This window comes from Ovis aries, chromosome 1 (genome assembly GCF_016772045.2).
Source record: "Ovis aries strain OAR_USU_Benz2616 breed Rambouillet chromosome 1, ARS-UI_Ramb_v3.0, whole genome shotgun sequence".
Classification (NCBI taxonomy): Eukaryota; Metazoa; Chordata; class Mammalia; order Artiodactyla; family Bovidae; genus Ovis; species Ovis aries.
Genome location: NC_056054.1, coordinates 255,793,264 through 255,814,712, shown reverse-complemented (window position 1 = coordinate 255,814,712; position 21,449 = coordinate 255,793,264). Strand labels below are relative to the sequence as shown.

Here is a 21,449-nt window from a genome sequence, read left to right as displayed (position 1 = left end):
TACAGCCCAAAAGTAGACTGTTAAATATAGTTTTTTAAAATCCCAGCTCCAGGAGAATGGACACATGTATATGTCTGGCTGAGTCCTTTTGCTGTCCACCTGAAACTATCACAACATTATTAAACAGCTATATGCCAATATAAAATTAAAAAATTTCAAAATTAAAAAAAAAAAACCAATCAACTCCATCCATAAAGGAAAAGTGGGATCAGAATACATGATTATACATTTTCAATACCAAAGTTAAAAGGCAATTTAACACATGTGCTTTAATATAAGAATTCAAAAAATATTCAATCTCACAAAACTGAAAGGCTAGATTTTTACACTAAATAAGTCCCATTAGAGTCATAGGACACAGAAAGGTATTTCCATTCCTTTCAATCTCAATTATCCAAGAGAAAAGATACTTAAGGGAAAAATACATCTATCTTAAAAGAAGTGACATTATAAGAATCTAAAGAAGAAAAATCTGAACCTTTTAGGATCTGACCATGTTAAATGTAAATTGACAGGTATGCTCACTATCATACTGCTCCGAAGAACTTGGGTCACACAGATATTTCAAGTTTATGCTAAAGCATACTAAAAGTAGAGATGATTTTAAAGTAATTTTCCTGTTAAGCTTCTTACCAGTGAGACTGTGGTGATTTTTAAAAATAAAGCCATCAAGTGATTAAGTAACAGGGTATTTGGTATGACTCTATCCTGATGGAAGGCAAGTTCTCATATATGAACTCTTGTAAAATTTGTAAAATATCGTAACAGTAAGAATAACTGATCCTAACTATGATTTTGAAATATTTGCTTAACTAAGCAATGTATGCTCCACATGGACTTCGCCAGTTAATACAGCACAGTGTATCAAGCTGAAGAGATGTAGATCATATTGGTTAGAAATGTATTATTAAGTGAAACCTCATTAGTTGAAGTGTATCATCCAATTTTTACTCTGGAGTTCCTGTGACATATGCAATTAAGTGTTACTAAAAATATCTCCTTAAAAATTTTCCTAATACAGTTTAAATATACAATGGAATACTTACACAGAAATAAGCAGATACATTAAGTTAAGCAGGCATATCTGGGGGTTTTCATTGTGCAAGCAAACAGTACCAGCATGCACACCCCTCTGAAAATTTTTCCAATAATCAAACAATCCCCAATCTCTTGAAGCTACATGGCATTCATGAAGACTATAATCTCAGAAATATCTTTGGGTTTCCTGCCTGTTAGACTAGTTTTGAGTTCACCATGACTGCCACCTCATGTCTGCTAAGGCAACTATGCTACATTTCAGTGAGTAATAAAATCATAAAATTTCAAAATCAACCACTGAAAAGAATATTAACATCCAAAAGAGATGAATGAATTAATCTTTCAAATCAACTATGGAATGATATTTTCAAAGAAAATGTAAGGAAAGTTTCTTTTACTTTTCTACATTTAAAAGTGTTCATATGTAGGCTTTATTACTACAGAGGTGAATTTGAAAACCACACAGCTCTAATTCAACTGATATTATGTTTTAGAATTATGTTCTAACACCAAAGTTAAATTCAGTTTTTGCCCCCATGAAAAGTTTTGCTTAGTGTAGAAACTGGTATTTCATCTACTATGCAGAATTTCTGAACACAGGTTTGGCAACCTGAAGAACAGGTACTTGCATATAACTGGTCCTTACTGTCATTCAACACAGCAGCTGCGTGCTGGCCTAGATTCTGCCTTCCTTTTTAAAAATATCATTTGAGAAACACAAACATAAAAAACAAGAAAGCGACCCCTCCTTCCCTGCAAAGAAGTCCAGGTTCTCTTTATGTAACTATGGAGTCATGTAAGCTGTTTCGTGTATCTGTACTGCTTTACTTGGGATTTTAACTTTGTGACATTAATGTTAGAGAAGTTTTATTATCACAGCTCTGGAAGAACAGACTAGACCTTGTTCCCCACTGCATACAAGCTGAACCCTCAGGGCTTAGTATCTAAGAATCAGCATTTATTTCTCCCACTTCCACCCATTCTCCAGCAGAACTCACGCCTCTGGCTGGGAAAGACTGCGGCAACATGAAGCTAGTTTCTATCCACTATTAACCTTTGCAGCTGCTCCATGAAGAATAAAACATCCTTCTTATCATCATCCATATTTTTTTCTAATATTTATTTTTATTTGGCTGCACTGGGTCTTAGTTGCATCATGCGGGATCTTGAGTTGTAGCCTGCAAACTGTTAAGTTTCAACATGTGGGATCTAGCTCCCTGACCAGGGATCGAAACTGGGCCCCTGCATTGGGAGCACAGAGTCTTAGCCACTGGACAACCAGGGAAGTCCCCATCATCCATATTTACTCTGCCCATCTGACAAGTGTCAGATAAGTTGTTTTACTTTTTTTTTCCAGAGAGTAGCTGACTTTAAATTAAGTTAAAAAAGTATTTTGTAGATATGCATAATGGAAGACCTTCATTTACAGAAAAAAAAAAAAAACTTTAAAAAGTACATATGTAAATTGTTCATTCACATCAAGTGAGTACATTTTATCAAGACGCTTGCTTTGCAGGAAGGCACAATATATCAAATAGCCAACCTAACTTCTGACAAAGAAAAAACAAACTTTAAGTAAAAGATTATAATAACAAGAGAGGGTTTTTCCCCAAATAAATCATTCTCATTTCAAAGGTTTTAAACTGGAATACCTGCCCTCAACAAGGAAATATTAAATAACTTCAATTACTGAGGGGTGGATTGAATGGTGGCAACAAAGATATGTTCACATTCTAATCCCTGAAACCTATAAATATCACCTTATATGACAAAAGATGTGATTAAATTAAGGACCTTGAGAGTAGCAACTTCTGGATTTTGAGGTGAGTCCTAAATGCAATCATACATATCACTGTAAGAGAGGCAGAGGGAGTTTTGAGAGACAGGCACATGGAGCATAGACGATATGAAAACATGGAGCAGAGAGATGCAACCACAAGGCAAGGAATGCCAACAGCCACCAGAAGCTGGAAGAAGCAAGGAAAGTTTCTACCTTAGCAGCTCTGGAGGGAGTATGGTCCTCCCCACACCCTAATTTCAAACCTGTGACTTCCAGAATTCAGTAGTGAAAGAATAAATCTCTGCTGTTTTACCACCAAGGGTATAACAACAGCAGTCACAGGACACTAATACACTGAGAAAGTGTGTATTAAATGAGAAGTCCTTAAACAACACAAACTTAGTAAAAGGGTAACCCTAAACAAATCGCTGAGACCCAGGATACAATGATATGGTAAGTCTGATTTTTACAGCTGAAACTTTGAAGCTAATTACCCTACAAAATTTTACATGCAACACTAACATATCCTGGTTGATACAGGGGACTTGTAAGCAGACCCAATCTCTAAACATTCAGCTAAAATAATAAAGTGCAGTGAACAAGACACAGAAAAACAATTTTCCAAATCCAACTAAAACGTGACAGAAATTAAAAACAATTAAAATAGCTGCAAAATACACAACAATAAATGTGGCTTCTGAAACTATACATCACTAAATTTAAAGGATCCCACTATATGATCTCCTTGAATGAGTAGAACCGCCTAGACACTGACAAGAGGGAAGAGAATGACATCTGGGGAATTATAAATTATACAGGCCATAAAACCTGGAAGAGGTCATTTGGAAAAAAAAAAAAAAGAAAACAATAAATCTTTACTATCTGACAGCCACTTGGTCACTCTGAGACTTAAATAGCCTATCTTCAATATCATTACCTTTAAAACTGGGATGGTGTCTATCTCTCACAGGTTATTCTGAGGATGGAATGAGATTATACACAGTGATGGTCCCACAGTTTGGGTCACAGCTCGTCTCCACAAATCAGCTGACAGGGAGCTAACTACACTTGCTTTCTGAATAAAAAATTTGGGGGAACAGATACTAGATTTTAAAAAGTGGAAAACACTCTAAACGTGTTTGGAGCCTCTTCCACATTTTGTTGCTATACGGGCGTCTCAGCACTTACCACATCACTAGCGCTGGAGAACTCATTATTAACCAGACTTTCAAGAGCCATCCACCTAACCGGCCTGTTTTCATTGTCTCCCAAACAATGATAGTCCATGGGGAACAAGTCTCTAGAGAGGGCATTGTCTGTGATCTTAACTTGAAGTGTGTCATCAATGCTGAAAAGGAAAGACATGAACATCAAATACAATCAGCATGTTGAAAAAAATAAGGAACACAGTCACTCTTAAATACAACACAATCCCCACTGACTCCTCGAGAGAACCCCAAATCTAGGGAGCGCTAAACATCAAACCACAGTGACAAGTCATGGCACCTACACGCAGTTCCTAGCAGCCAGGTCTTTGTGGATGACTTCCCTTCTGGCCAGATAGCTCATTCCACAGGCAATCTGAATAGCCATGTGGACCAGGTCTTGTTGAGAAATTGCCTGAGGTAACAGAAAATGACAATGCTTGTGGTTAGCACAAAAACACTGATGGTAGTTGTTTATTTTATCCCACATCTTACTCTGTCCCCAAATACTTTATACCTGCACATTGAGTTTTAAAAAGCTATTTCTTGACTAAGAGTATGTTTCCATAGCTTATACTTATATCCACTATAGTCCTTACTGTTGACCATTTAGTTTACTATTTCTCATCTGCTAGGCATATCACACCAACATCCAGAATATACAACAGTGGCTCAATAAACATCTGATCAATGAATGCTGAATTCTCAGGTAATATTTCTAATGTTTATAATTAAATAACTTGTTATTTTATAGGAGGTTATCCCCTAGGGACCATTTTCAAACGAATGCAAGTTTACAGCTAACTCTGATGTGCTCTCTGAAGCCAGTGTGCCCGTAAGGAATGAAATTTTCCTCCACATGATGCTGATGGACACAGCCTCCAACAACTTGTTGGAAATCCTGGTTATCAAATTATTCCCCACAATGTATACCTCTGGCTATCACCAGTTTTTTGGGGGGAGTACAACCTCTGTAAGGTCTATTTTCATTTCTAGAAGAAAGATCTAGTGCAAGTACCTTCAAAGAATTATCAGGAAAATGACTGAGATGGTGTTACAGAGGGTCTGAGGTGGTTATGAATAACACACATGGCTACAAAGGGAAAACCTTCAGCACCAGCCTCAAGACAGGAATCACAAACCATCTTCCTCTAAATCAACAGGTTAGCAACACCTTCTGGTTCAGTGTGAGTTTCTTTTTGCAGACTTCTAAACAGTTTGTATTCAAGAATGTTAACATCTACTTTCAAAGATATTATTTAGAAGCTACTGGCAAATAATTGGTATTTGGGCAAATTTTTCTCACCTGCGGATTATTGGCCTCTACTAATTTGCACTGCCGTAAAAACAATTTAAGATTCCCCCAATTCATGTAAGGCAATATCACCATGGGCTTTTCTCCTTCTTCTATACACACATTGGTAATAGGAAGAAGATTTCTATAAAATAATAAGAAATCAGGAGAAAACAAGTGAAATCTGAAACTTCAGGGGGCTATTTTTAATTAAAAGTAGTAAAATAAAGGTAACCTAAAAGAAAACAAGAAATTCTCAAACTTATTTGAAAACACATAACCATTTAAAATGTAAAATTATAAAGCTCTTTTAGAATAGACTTTAATGCTTCCCAAGTATCCACTTTCTTGATAGGGAAAAAACTCAAAAGCTGTTTCCTGTGGACTAGATTCTTCTAAAATACTACTCTAGCCACACTAAATCGTTACTCTAAAGGGTAATCAGAGAGACCAAAAGATGACTTGATGATGAGCATATGATAATAGCTTACTTGGTTCATTATCAACACTTTTAAAAAAAAGGGCCCCAATGCAGCCTACAGAAAAGAATATGATAATCAAGAGCCTGAAACTATCTCACAAAGCCAAAGAGTTCTTAGCAGTTCACATGAGATTTCTAAATCCTAAATTTACCATTTACTGTCTGGGTGACCATCTTTCTTGGCCTTAGTTTCCACACCTCTAACACAGGGACACCCCCAACCATAAAAAGTTACTGTGATATGCAAAAAGCCAAGCATGTAATTAAAAAAAAAAAATTGTTCCTTTTAAAATCTCCAGGGCAGACATAAATACATACATCCTCTGCCTAGTGACATCTCTTCCACTGGTACTGGAAATAATTTTTCCCAAAGTTATATAACTTTTTACATAATTATTAATACCTCATTTCCCCCACTAAGCTGAAAATTCCTAGATGGCAAAAACTAAAGTGAACTTTTTAAAATACCCAATGCTTTGTATTCTGTGCCAAAGAAATAAGCATTTAATAAATATCTAAAAAATAACACCAAACAACAACCTTAAAAACACTTCTCCTTAACTTAGAAAATTGTCTCTAAGCATATTAATAAGGAAACATTATTTAACATAAAGCTATATGAACAAGGATAGTTAATGCAGGATTATTAGTAAAAAGTTGCAAACAACATGATTGTCCAAAAGTAAGAAAGTACAGCCAAATAATAGGCTAGTATACAAAACAAACAGTCACAAAGAGATGCTATGAGAATATGAGTAAAAGCTTACATTATAGGAAAACAAGATACAAAATTCACACATTAGCAGGATAATTACAAATATAGTAGAAGAATAGTAAAACTCTGCACAAAAATGTGCCAGAGTTGTTGTCTGAGTCATGGGACTTTAGATCATTCCTGCCTTGCTTTTCTGTATTTGCTACGTTGTTTCAATTGAGTATATATTTATCAAAACCACAGTCACACAATTTTGGCCTAACAGTGCACAAGTGAAAGCTATGGGCCCCCCTTCTGCTGTGCAGCAGCTACTAAGATGGAAAGCACTGATCCTGTAGAGCCAGGAAAATGAGGACTAGATCAGTACATTTGTATGTGGTAACCTCTCTGCAAGGCTTCTTGCTTGTATTACAGCCTGGGAGTGGCAGCGATGATTAGTTCCACTTCACAGGGGAGGTAATCCATGCAGGAGTAAGTGATAAGGGTATCTGCCAAGAACAACAGCAAGCACATGAAGGAAAAAGCCAAGTCTTCAACTGATTCTAAAACCCTGTTTTCCCCTCGATCATTGGATATTCCCTACCAGGGGAGCAAGACAGAGCTGCTTTTCACACCAAGTCCCATACATCCTAAAATGACTGCAGCAGGAGGGTTGGAGGGAGGTGATCAAAAGGTACAGACTTCTCATTATAAGTACGGAAGTGAAGTCGCTCAGTCATGTCCGACTCTTTGCGACCCCATGGACTGTAGCCCGCCAGGCTCCTCTGTCCATGGGATTCTCCAGGCAAGAATACTGGAGTGGGTTGCCATTTCCTTCTCCAGGGGATCTTCCCAACCCAGTGATTGAACCCAGGTCTCCTGCATTGCAGGCAGACACTCTACCCTCTGAGCCAACCTGATGACTACAGCTAACACTGCTGTAGAATGTACAGGAAAGTGGTTGAGAGTAAACCTAAGAGCTCTCATCACAAGGAGGAAACTTTTTTCCTTTATTCTTTCCCTTTTATTGTATCTATATAAGAAGACAATGTTAGCTGAATGTACTGCAGTAATCATTTCACAATATATATAAATCAAACCATCATGCTGTATGTTTGAAACTTAATACAGTGATATGTCAATTATTTCTCAATAAAAGTGGAAAAAATGATGAACAGGTGTGAACTCAGGTTTAAGTGAACCTACTATGACTTCAGAGGTATGTGAAAGAGCTGTCCAATCTATTAAACTTTCAAAATTATTTTTCTGCTCCTTTCTTAATGACTGAAATTCACTGAGCAGAGTTAAAGGACTCTGACTCAAGCACAGTAAGTTTGCTGGATGAGATCAAAGCATTTACCCTTAATTTAAAAGCCCTCCAGGAGAAATAACAAGCTGCACAAAAATGTTTCAAAGAACAGATGGCTGCTCTTCATTTTGCCCAGTTTATAAAGGGAAAGATGATAAAGAGGAAGGTCTGGGATCTATAAAAAGAGTAGATGGGAGCAGAAGCAGGTGTATAAAGGAAAGGTAGGTTCTGGGGGGAGTCGAGACAAGAACTAGTACAATTCTCCATCTTGCCGAGTGGGCCTACAGAGTGAGAGCCACGAGGCATTCAGCAAAGTGCCTACCATCAGGCACTCTTGGGCCTATGGACAGTCAAACCACAAGAAAAATAGTTCAAGTACTTTTTATGAAGCAGTCCTAATGGAATTTAAGTAAACTGATAGCTATCTTTTATTTATACAGCTATTTTAACTTACAATAAAAATTATTCTCAAAAATTCCACTGGAAAAAGGAATGAACAGAATTTCAAAATGCTCTAAAATATTTCAGTCCTTTACAACTCTTAATCATAGAAGGTAAAAAATAAAGTAAACATGAATTACATACCAAATCTAGTTTTTTTAAAAAGGGTACAATCAGAAACCAGGCGTCATTTGTGGCTGAGTATATTGAGTTTGCTTGATAAATTCTATAATCTGATTACTAAAGATCATTATCTGATTTTTAACCCTCATGCTTGGCAGCATTCCAAGTGTAAAATGGGCACTTAATAAAGGAGAACAAAACAATGAATAAACAAATGCATGAACATAGCCATGAGCAGTCCAGACAGCTCAGTTCAGTCGCTCAGTTGTGTCCGACTCTTTGCAACCCTATGGACTGCAGCACACCAAGATTCCCTGTCCATCAGCAACTCCTGGAGTGCTCAAACTTATGTCCATCAAGTCGGTGTTGCCATCCAACCATCTCATCCTCTGTCGTCCCCCTCTCCTCCTGCCTTCAATCTTTCCCAGCATCAGGGTCTTTTTCAATGAGTCAGTTCTTCACATCAGGTGGCCAAAATATTGGAGCTTCAGCCTCAGCATCCTTCCAATGAATACTCAGGACTGATTTCCTTTAGGATCAACTAGTTTGATCTTCTTACAGTCCAAGGGACTCTCAAGAGTCTTCTACAACACCATAGTTCAAAAGCAACAGTTTTTCAGTGCTCAGCTTTCTTTACAGTCCAACTCTCACATCCATACATGACTGCTGGAAAAACCATAGCTTTGCTAGACAGACCTTTGTCAGCAAGGTAATGGCTCTGCTTTTTAATATGCTGTCTAGGTTGGTCACAGCTTCTCCCAAGGAGCAAGTCTTTTAATTTCATGGTTGCAGTCACCATCTGCAGTGATTCTGGAGCCCAAGAAAATAGTCTGTCACTGTTTCCATTGTTTCACCACCTATTTGCCATGGAGTGATGGGACCAGATGCTATGATCTTAGTTTTCTGAATGTTGAGTTTCAAGCCAGCTTTTTCACTCTTCTCTTTCATTTTCATCAAGAGGCTCTTCATTTCTTCTTCACTTTCTGCCATAAGGGTGCTGTCATCTGCATATCTGAGATTATAGATATTTCTCCCAGAAATCCTGATTCCAGCTTGTGCTTCATCCAGCCCAGTATTTCACATGATGTACTCTGAGTATAAGTTAAATAAGCAGGGTGACAATATACAGCCTTGACGTACTCCTTTTCCTATTTGGAACCAGTCCATTGTCTGGTTCTAACTGTTGCTTCTTGACCTGCATACAGATTTCTCAGGAGGTAGGTCAGGTGGTCTGGTATTCCCATCTCTTAAAGAATTTTCCCAAGTTTGTTGTGATCTACACAAAGGCTTTGGTGTAATCAATGAAGTAGATGTTTTTCTGTAACTCTCTTGCTTTTTTGATGATCCAATGGATCTTGGCAATTTGATCTCTGGTTCCTCTGTCTTTTCTAAATCCAGCCTGAACATCTGGAACTTCACAGTTCATGTACTGTTGATGACTGGCTTGGAGAATTTTGAGCATCACTTTGCTAGCGTGTGAGATGAGTGCAATTGTGCGGTAGTTTGAACATTATTTGGCATTGCCCTTCTTTGTGATTGGAATGAAAATTGACCTTTTCCAGTCCTGCGGCCACTGCTGAGTCTTCTCAGCATTCGACTTCACATTCCAAGATGTCTGGCTCTAGGTGAGTGATCACACCATCGTGGTTATCTGGGTCATGAAGATCTTTTTTATACAGTTCTTCTGTGTATTCTTGCCACCTCTTCTTAATATCTTCTGCTTCTGTTAGATCCATGACATTTCTGTCCTTTATGGTGCCCATCTTTGCATGAAATGTTCCCTTGGTATCTCTAATTTTCTTATAGTCTAGACATCAGGAGTCAAAAAGAAATGTATTGTAGACCCTAGTCCCCTTATAAATGAAATAAATTCCTACCATGAGTAGAAAGAACCATATATGTTCTACATATTAACAATGTATTTTGCTAATTTAAAACCTAGGAGTCCTGGTATCACTTTATGACTTGAAGGAACAATTAATCAGGATCAAACCATAACCTATCTTTAGAAGACTGCCCCTAATCACTGAACGTGCAGTAACAAATAACCCTAATTCACTAAGTCATCCCATTCCACCATCTAAGCGTATCTTGCTAAGTCGCTTCAGTCATGTCCGACTCTTGTGTGACCCCATAAACAGCAGCCCACCAGGCTCCTCCGTCCACAGGATTCTCCAGGCAAGAATACTGGAATGGGGTGCCATTTCCTTCTCCAAAGGGTATCTTGTGGCTACTAATTCATCCTAGTTGGATTCTGGAAAATCCAGCTTAAAGCTGCCTGAGAAAATGCTACAAATGCTTGCTGTGAACATTTGTCAGCTAGAGCACCTTTGGGCTACCATGGATATGAAACTGCTTCGTGAGAAAATTCTGGCTTTGTCTATTTTTATCCCTGCCACCCACTTTTGTGCTGATGTGGTGCAGATCTTTCATCAGAGTAAGAATACTAGCTAAGCACCTAAGTATTAGGTTAATATTATACACTAGTATTTAACATTTTGGTTCTTCCCCCAAGGGTCAGCATGATAAATAAAGTACTCCCAACACTGTCAACAAGAACACTTCCCAGTTCATCATTACCCAGTTCTTATCTTGTTACTCAGAGGAAATAAAATGTAGCTTTTTTCAGAAAATATAATCTAAGGATTGAGTTATCTATCCATTCCTCTTCAAATGAGTTCTATTCTTGGATTAAATCAGTGAATCAGGCCAATGGAAGGTCATATTCTTAAAAGTACATGACTTTAATCCTTCAAAAGGACATTTTTAGCCCCTCATTACTGTGTGGTCAATTTTTTTCAAAAGTCTCTGGCTGCTTTATTTTCAATGTTCATTAACTTAATCAATGTCCCAAATATATGATAAACCTAATGAGACATCTGTCTCAGAGTATGAAGCCAGAAAATCTTTTCTCCGCCAGGAAACATGTACATTTCCTTCTCTTCTAATACTGAGATATAACAAATTGTAATACTTCCTTCAGCCTTGCTTGCCCAGAAGCTAAGAGTTGCTTTGTCTCCTTATTGTTGGCTTTTCCAGCATCACAATGCCAAAAAACTCAGTTTCGTTTTCATTACCATTTTTTTTATCTTACTATAGCTGCCTTTTTACATCCTCAAATTCTTTTGAATATGAACTGAAGTATAAATAAAATTCAAAAATAAAACTGCACATTTTTTTGCAGAACTCAAGTAACTGCTCAAAGTACACAGAAATTACAATGTATAATACCTTTTGCACATATTACTTTATTTTTTCGTAGAAGTCTATAAATATCTTCCAATAAGGATGGTCACCCTCCCATTTTTCAAACATAAGTGACCAAATTTCCAGTAGGCACACAAATTAAACTGACTCTGTACAGTGCTTTACAACAACAACAAACAGGTTGCCCAAACACTGATACCGCTACATAATGTGATACTACAATTATGCCCCTTTTGGCTCAGAAGTTAGAATATCTTGTTATAGCTCTGGAAAAGGACTGCTATCAAGCTTTTAAAAATTTTTCTTCATATAATAGAACTATACGTATCTTTAAAAAAATCATACTGAAAACTAATGATAAGAGACTGGTTAAATAAAATTTGATGTACCATTTAAGGAACTGCAAGTAGTCTTTTAAAATATGGATATGAATCTAGTTACTTACATGAAAAGTTAAATACATTATTTTGCTATAACAAGAAGGATGCTAACCTTATTAAAGATAATAGTATTGTGATTTTGTAGGAAAATATTCTCAACATTTTGGAAAATTGCATGCTAGAAATGCATTAAAAGTGCTGAGATATCCAATTTAGTTTAAAATATTTCCACAATCACAAATACCTATCTATCTGTATCTATCTAAATAAATGAATGATACAGACATGCACAGCACAAACGGCAAAATGTAAATTATCAATGAATTTAAGCTGTGGGCTTATTGGTGTTTCTATTCTGGTCTTTGGTACTCTACATTGGAGGTCCCCAACCTGTGTGGCACCAGGGACTGGATTTGTGGAAGACAATTTATCCACAGATGTGGCGGGGGCGAGGGGATTCAGGTGGTAAACTAAGCAAAGGGGAGCGGGAGATGAAGCTTTGCTAGATCACCCGCCATTCACTTCCTATCGTGCAGCCCAGTTCCTAACAGGCCTGGGGACCCCTGCTCTAGATGTGCAAAATTTCCTAACAAATATTTTTTTAGCATATGTATATCATTATCCTACTTTTTAAAGGGAAATAAACACATAAATATTAGCCCTTTCCTGAAAGCTCAGCTATAATTGCCTAGATGTGAGCTTATACACTCTTCTTTACATTTTATTATGTTTTAAATTTTTTGCAATGAGCATGCATTTCATTTTTATATTCAAGAAAAAAATTAAGCTATTCCAAAAAGACTTTCAATTAAGAACACACTATAACATTTTTTAAAAACATAGCATACTATGTTACCAAGTGTAAACACTTAAATGCTGAGTGGTTTCTGCTCTTACCTGTGATGAAGACCTCGGAGCTTACAACTTTCGGTGAGCATCATTGTCACCTGAATTTCAGAAGCTTGATCTGTATATAAAGAAAAAAGTATTGTCATATATAGTATGATGATATTATACTTATGACACCAATATTTTCTGATATTAGTAAGGAACTATCTCAAAGAAGGCTGAGAGCCAAAGAATTGATGCTTTTGAATTATGGTGCTGAAGAGGACTCTTGAGAGTCTCTTGGGCTGGAGATCAAAACAGTCAATCCTAAAGGAAATTAACTCTGAATAATCACTGGAAGTACTGTTGCTGAAGCTGAAGCTCCAATACTTTGGCCACCTGATATGAAGAGCTGACTAACTGGAAAAGACCCTGATGCTGGGAAAGATTAAAGGCAAGAGAAGAAGGGGGCTAAAGAGGATGAGATGGTTGGATGGCATCACTGACCCAATGGACATGAGTTTGAGCAAACTCTGGGAGATAATGAAGGACAGGGAAGCCTGTCGTGCTGCATTTCATGGTGTTGCAGAGTGTCACACACAACAGAGCGACTGAACTGAACTGAATCTGTTTCATCGATCTTTAGTCTATATAACACTTTCTTGATTACTGTAGTTTTCTAGTATATCTGAAAATCAAGTATAGTATAAATTCTCCAAATATGTGCTCTTTCAAGATTATTCTGGCTTTTTATCTTTAACATTTCCACATTAATTTTAGCATCAGTTTTTCTATTTCTATGAGAAAAACCTGCTGGAATTTTGATCAAGATGAATTTGAGTCAACTCCAGGAGACAGTGTGGTACACAGAGGAGCCTGGTGCGCTATAGTCCACGGGGTCACAAAAAGTCAGACGTGACTTAGTGACTGAATAACAGACTATATGGTAAATTTTCATTAAAAGTTTCAGGTAAATCTAAACAGGTCTAGCCTAAAATTCTACTGTAGTACATAGAATCTCACTGACAAGGTCAATATTTACAAACGCCAGTAAGGATGAGTTTGACTACATAAAGTTGAAATGACAAAGTAGAGAAAGTAATAGGCTGGATAAATATCTGCAACACGTAAGGCATATAAAGGACCAACTCCCCCCCACCCTACCCTGCCGCTTAGAGCTCATACAACAGGGAAAACAATTTGAAAAAGAAGCAAAGGATATAAACAGTTTATTTTAAAAAGAAACATAAAGAACCAGCAAAATTAAAAAAGGGTTTTCTGCCTCATTCTTAAATAAAGAAATGCAAATTAAACTGTGAAAGTCGCTCAGCTGTGTCTGACTCTTTGTGATCCCACAGACTGTAGCCCGCCAGGCTCCTCTGTCCATGGAACTTTTCAAGGCAAGAATTCTCAAGGGAGTGGGTAGCCATTCCCTTCTCCAGGGGATCTGCCCAACCTAGGGATCAAACCTGGGTCTCCTGCATTGCAGGGGGATTCTTTACTTTGCTAAGTCACTTCAGTCGTGTCCGACTTTGTGCGACCCCATAGACAGCAGCCCACCAGGCTCCCCTGTCCTTGGGATTCTCCAGGCAAGAATACTAGAGTGGGTTGCCTTTACCGTCTGAGTCACCGGCAAATTAAACTACGAGATGCCATTTTCCTCTTAAGGTTGGAAGAGACAAAAAAGTCAGCTACCTGCCAGATTGGGCAACAGTGTAAACAGGCTCATGAACAGCATCTTGGGTAGGTAGAGGAAGCAACATCCAACAAAATTTTTAAATACATATACCACATACCATCATTAATCCCACTGCTAAAGTCTACTCACAAAAACTCATCTATACATAACTTAACAAGAATACTGTTCAACTGTAACAGCAAAAAACTCAAAACAACCAAAAACCAAAGTGCCCATCAACACAGACCTAGTTAAATTTTAGCATGCAAGAACATTATGCAGATATCTTAATTTAAAAAATCAGATTTATATGCACTGACACAGGAGTATTTAAAAGATACACTAAATTTTAAAAGCAAGGTAAAAAAACTGTGTTTATGTGATCAGATATATTTCAAAATCAAATTTGTTTGGATGTCCATCAACAGAGGAATGGATAAAGAAGATATGGTACATATATACATGGGATATTACTCAGCCATAAACAAGTATCAAATCACACCATCTGCAGCAATAAAGGTGGACCTGAGACGGTCACACTGAGTGAATTAAGTCAGACAGGGCATATGCGGAGTCTAAAAAAAGCATACAAATAAACCTCTTTACAAACCAGAAATAGAGTCAAAGATGTAGAAAACAAACTTATGGTTACTAAGGGGGGAAAGAGGGATAAACCAGGAGACTGACTTACACATACTACTATATATAAAATAACCAACAAAAACTTACTGTATAGCACAGGGAACTCAAATCGGTGCTGTGTAATGCCCTACATATATGGGAAAAGAATCTAAAACAGTGGACGTATGTGTATGTATAACTAACTCACTCTGCTACACAGCAGAGACTAACACAACACTGTGAGTCAACTAGACGCCAATAAAAATTATTTTTTAAAATGGTTTTTGAAAATTAGATATATTTGGATGTTTTTCTTCTTACTGGTAAAGAGTCATAAGAAACTGTTTAGGGTGGCGACTTTTAGAGGTAGGAGAGCTGCATTTTGTACTTTCCTGTCCCATTTAAATTTTCTAACTTTACAAACATACAACTAGAGAAGAATGACCACAGGAGACGGTGGTGCCTTTTATTGTTTCCTTCTTACCTCTATGTAGCTAAACAAACAAAAAGGAGTACCACTACATTAGTAAAAAAGATATAATTTTCATATACTAGTCAAAATCAGTAGGATTATTCCATTTTATTTTTAGCTTCTGAACTCATGGTTTTCTCTCCAGGTAACAAACAGACTAAAATTGGCTTTTAATTCAATGTTTTTGAAATAAAACATGATAACGCAGTTTATTAATATCTTTAGTCTACACCTTCAAATGAATTAAATCAAAAACCATCAAATATTTGTACAAATCTATAAGGGTTCCACTATCTTAATAAAACAGAGGATATTCTTTCCTGTTTGAAAAGAACACTTCCATTAAGTGAATAGTATATTTTCATTCAGTTCAGTTCAGTCGAGTTCAGTTCAGTCGCTCAGTCGTGTCTGACTCTTTGCGACCCCATGAATCGCAGCACACCAGGCCTCCCTGTCCATTACCAACTCCCGGAGTTCACTCAGACTCATGTCCATTGAGTCGGTGATGCCATCCAGCCATCTCATCCTCGGTCGTCCCCTTCTCCACCTGCCCCCAATCCCTCCCAGCATCAGAGTCTTTTCTAATGAGTCAATTCTTCGCATGAGGTGGCCAAAGTACTGGAGTTTCAGCTTTAGCATCAATCCTTCCAAAGAAATCCCAGGGTTGATCTCCTTCAGAATGGACTAGTTGGATCTCCTTGCAGTCCAAGGGACTCTCAAGAGTCTTCTCCAATACCACAGTTCAAAAGCATCAATTCTTCGGTGCTCAGCCTTCTTCACAGTCCAACTCTCACATCCATACATGACTAATGGAAAAACCACAGCCTTGACTAGATGGACCTTAGTCGGCAAGGTAATGTCTCTGCTTTTGAATATGCTATCTAGGTTGGTCATAACTTTCCTTCCAAGGAGTAAGCGTCTTTTAATTTCATGGTGCAGTCACCAACTGCAGTGATTTTGGAGCCCAAGAAAATAAAGTCTGACACTGTTTCCACTGTTTTTCCATCTATTTCCCATGGAGTGATGGGACCGGATGCCATGATCTTCATTTTCTGAATGTTGAGCTTTAAGCCAACTTTTTCACTCTCCTCTTTTACTTTCATCAAGAGGCTTTTAGTTCCTCTTCACTTTCTGCCATAAGGGTGCTGTCATCTGCATATCTGAGGTTATTGATATTTCTCCCGGCAATCTTGATTCCGGCTTGTGCTTCTTCCAGTCCAGCGTTTCTCATGATGTACTCTGCATAGAAGTTAAATAAGCAGGGTGACAATATACAGCCTTGATGTACTCCTTTTCCTATTTGGAACCAGTCTGTTGTTCCATGTCCAGTTCTCACTATTGCTTCCTGACTTGCATATAGATTTCTCAAGAAGTAGGTCAGGTGGTCTGGTATTCCCATCTCTTAAAGAATTTTCCACAGTTTATTGTGATCCACACAGTCAAAGGCTTTGGCATAGTCAATAAAGCAGAAATAGATGTTTTTCTGGAACTCTCCTGCTTTTTCCATGATCCAGCAGATGTTGGCAATTTGATCTCTGGTTCCTCTGCCTTTTGTAAAACCAGCTTGAACATCAGGGAGTTCATGGTTCACGTATTGCTTAAGCCTGGCTTGGAGAATTTTGAGCATTACTTTACTAGCATGTGAGATGAGTGCAATTGTGTGGTAGTTTGAGCATTCTTTGGCATTACCTTTCTTTGGGATTGGAATGAAAACTGACCTTTTCCAGTCCTGTGGCCACTGCCAAGTTTTCCAAATTTGCTGGCATGTTGAGTGCAGCACTTTCACAGCATCATCTTTCAGGATTTGTAATAGCTCAACTGGAATTCCATCACCTCCACTAGCTTTGTTTGTAGTGATGCTTTCTAAGGCCCACTTGACTTCACATTCCAGGATGTCTGGCTCTAGATGACTGATCACACCATTGTGATTATCTGGGTCGTGAAGATCCTTTTTGTACAGTTCTTCTGTGTATTCTTGCCATCTCTTCTTAATATCTTCTGCTTCTGTTAGGTCCATACCATTTCTGTCCTTGATCGAGCCCATCTTTGCATGAAATGTTCCCTTGGTATCTCTAATTTTCTTGAAGAGATCTCTAGTCTTTCCCATTCTCTTGTTTTCCTCTATTTCTTTGCATTGATCGCTGAAGAAGGCTTTCTTATCTCTTGCTATTCTTTGGAATTCTGCCTTCAGATGCTTATATCTTTCCTTTTCTCCTTTGCTTTTCGCTTCTCTTCTTTTCACAGCTATTTGTAAGGCCTCCCCAGGCAACCAATTTGCTTTTTTGCATTTCTTTTCCATGGAGATGGTCTTGATCCCTGTCTCCTGTACAATGTCACCGAACCTCATTCCATAGTTCATCAGGCACTCTATCTATCAGATCTAGGCCCTTAAATCTATTTCTCACTTCCACTGTATAATCATAAGGGATTTGATTGAGGTCATACCTGAATGGTCTAGCGGTTTTCCCTGTTTTCTTGAATTTCAGTCTGAATTTGGTAATAAGGAGTTCATGATCTGAGCCACAGTCAGCTCCCAGTCTTGTTATTGTTGACGTATAGAGCTTTTCCATCTTTGGCTGCACAGAATATAATCAATCTGATTTCGGTGTTGACCATCTGGTGATGTCCATGTGTAGAGTCTTCTCTTGTGTTGTTGGAAGAGGGTATTTGCTATGACCAGTGCATTTTCTTGGCAAAACTCTTACTAGTCTTTGCCTTGCTTCATTCCGTATTCCAAGGCCATATTTGCCTGTTACTCCAGGTGTTTCTTGACTTTCTACTTTTGCATTCCAGTCCCCTATAATGAAAAGGACATCTTTTGGGGGTGTTAGTTCTAAAAGGTCTTGTAGGTCTTCATAGAACCGTTCAGCTTCTTCAGCGTTACTGGTTGGGGCATAGACTTGGATTACTGTGATACTGAATAGTTTGCCTTGGAAATGAACTGAAAATGAATTTTAATTTTTTAAAATGGTTTTTAGATATCAAAAACAAAGCCACGAGTATATCTTTAAAAATACTTTCAAAGAAACCAATAATGTATGTCAATAGTAAAAAAAAAATAGTAATAATAATTTACATATCTTATAATCAATGCAGTAGGAGGGAGAAGACACAAAGATTGGAAAAGCCAACATCCAGCTTCCAGTCCTACCTAGGAAAATGTTGAACCATCAATAAAATCCAGACCACTAAACACAAGCACCATGATTACATACTCATTCCTTAAAAGTGGAGCTGTCAAAGCTGAGAAATTATTAATTTCACTTACTTCCAAGACTAACCCATGGAATCACTCCAGATGGCTTCACTTAAAACTTTTGTAGGAATAAAAAATGCATAGACACAAACCCTAGGACTTGAAACACTTGCTACTTTGGAAAAATCACTTTACCCCAATGTCTGTTGAAATAAATTTTAGTTGTTTAGAAACTGTTTAAAATTTAGGATCATTCAGTAAATGGCAGGATATGTCTTTTTTATTCTTTCTGTAATATAAACAATTTTTAATCAAATTATGGTCAGAACTACTAGTATTTGCGGGCTGGAAGGAATTTTTTAGAATTTAAAACTAGTAATAGTTGGAAGTCTGCACCTAATTGGTAAGAGTTTACCTTCCTGCCAGCTAGTACAGAGATCCAAGCAAAATAAGAAGTAATTTCACAATGTCATGTTTTGCATAATTTTTCAAGTTCTTAACTTTGATAAGCATGTTCTATTAAGCAAGGGACACTTGAGCTGGATAATGAGCTAAGAAAACTTTAGGGGGAAATAATTTTATACATTTAGTAAGGAAAAATCATTTTCCTGGATTCTTTACCCAGTTTGGCCCTAGCCTTTTAATTTTAAATACTGAAAGGTCTAACTCAAAATGTATGTATTTGAAAAGAATACTATACAATAATTTATATTCTAAAAGGTTCAAGAAAGAACAAAATGATTTTTTAAAAGCCTACTTATTTCTAGTTTGTAAAAAATTAGAAGTTACAAAAGAAAATAAGAACTTAATACCAATAACCTCAAATTCATTCATTTATTTTATGGAATTCAATTTCACAATATTCAATGTGTGAAATTCAGATTCCTAATTTCAATCTCTGGAAATTTATATTAGCATATCCATTAAGTTTCTGTGAAAAATTATGAACTTTTTAAGAAGCCAAACTCCAATTTTGTGCTTCTGCCTAAAGGAAAGGTCACTGATCTTTTAAAAACTTATTTTTGTATTTTAATCTGTACTTCTAACTGCACAGCATGTAACAAAGCACAGAGATTTGTCAGAGAACTCTGTCAGCTCTATGTGGCTTCAATTAAAAAATAAAAATAACATTCCAAGAGAATAAATCTCAGAGACAATCACGTGGAGCTATCTAACAATTTTAAAGCAAATACTGTGGTCAGTACACTTCCTCCGTGTTTCCCACACAAACCATGACTGTATCCTGGCTAAGGACTCACTGTGCCTTCTCTGGTTTCCGTATAACTCAGAGAGAACATTATAATTACAGTGGTAAGATACAGAAACAAGCAAGTGACTACAATGCAAATGTATACAGACAGAGAAATCTTATCTTGTGAAACAGTCCCAGTATCTGCATTGTGTTTTCTTATCACTATTATTTCCTTTTCTCCCCTATTCCAATCCTAAATCAACCCAATTCTGTATAGAAACCTCTTTAGTTAATTCTACATTTATTCAGAACAAATTAATATTAGTTCAGTTCTAAATTATCCATAGAATATTTACAAACCTCAGAAGAAATATTAGAATTAAGGGGAAATGTTTCCTTTAAAAAGTGGAGAAAGTGTAACAAAAGACAGATGTTATTAAAATTAGGGCTCAAATTTTACATTTACAAAGAGTAATAGATAAAGTATCCTTCAACACTAGTCAGAAAACCTAGTGGGACCAAACTTAAATATCCATTTTTAATAGTGTTTTACGGTTAGGAGAAGTGAATGAATAAATATTGAACGCAGTAAGTTAAATCATTTGTTTAGAAAAGAAAAGTATAAATTTGTGCTTGTAGCATCCTTAAACAACTTTGCTAAATTAAAGTAACTTCCTAAGATTTTTTTGGTTAGATTAGTACAATCCAACTTTTTAGAAATGATAAACATAAGCCCTTCATACTTTTCAAGAATTCCTTTAAGTAAATTTAGAAACATAAGTTCTTGTAAATTAACATTAAACATAAGTTCTTGTAAGTTAACGTTGTGAACGTCATAAAATTGTCACCTCCTACTCATAAAACTGAATTTAGTTTTGCCCTCAATTTATGCATTTGAAATGTTAAATTTGTTTTTCCAAAATATTCTAGTTATCTCACCTTACATCAGACACTGTCAGGCTTAATTAAGTACTCTTTAAATTATCACATTTTTTCCTTCTCTTAAAATAAGCAAAAAGACTCAACTAAGAATTATTTTAGTTCAGTTCAGTTGCTCAGTTGTGTCCGATTCTTTGAGACTGCATGAACCGCAGCACACCAGGCCTCCCTGTCCATCACCAACTCCCAGAGTTTACCCAAACTCATGCCCAGCAAGTCGGTGATGCCATCCAACCATCTCATCCTCTGTCGTCCCCTTCTCCTCCTGCCCTCAATCTTTCCCAGCGTCAGGGTCTTTTCAAATGAGTCAGCTCTTTGTATCAGGTGGCCAAAGTACTGGAGTTTCAGCTTCAAAATCAGTCCTTCCAATGAACACCCAGGATTGATCTCCTTTAGGATGGACTGGTTGGATCTCCTTGCAGTCCAAGGGACTTTTAAGCTTTTACAAACACCAATCATAAATCATTAAAATTTTAATATCATAAAAAGGTTTGCTAATTTACCAGTATTAGGCAATAAACCATATTAAAAATATTCTAGTATATTTTTATAGGGACTCTCTAACTGAAAA

The 21,449-nt window shown here is 37.0% G+C and overlaps 1 protein-coding gene across 4 annotated transcripts in view; it reads right to left on the bottom strand.

The window, feature by feature from the left end:
• The window catches only part of RYK (receptor like tyrosine kinase), a 112,330-nt gene that overhangs the window by 29,435 nt on the left and 61,446 nt on the right, over nt 1-21,449 (bottom strand). For all 4 annotated transcript variants that reach the window (XM_027960289.3, XM_015091755.4, XM_060395636.1 and 1 more), the window contains exons 10-13: nt 12,850-12,919; nt 5,330-5,462; nt 4,329-4,438; nt 4,007-4,166 (exon numbers count right to left, since the gene is read on the bottom strand). In XM_027960289.3, coding sequence (XP_027816090.1) covers nt 4,007-4,166; nt 4,329-4,438; nt 5,330-5,462; nt 12,850-12,919 — 473 coding nt within the window. The remainder of the gene's footprint in view (nt 1-4,006; nt 4,167-4,328; nt 4,439-5,329; nt 5,463-12,849; nt 12,920-21,449) is intronic.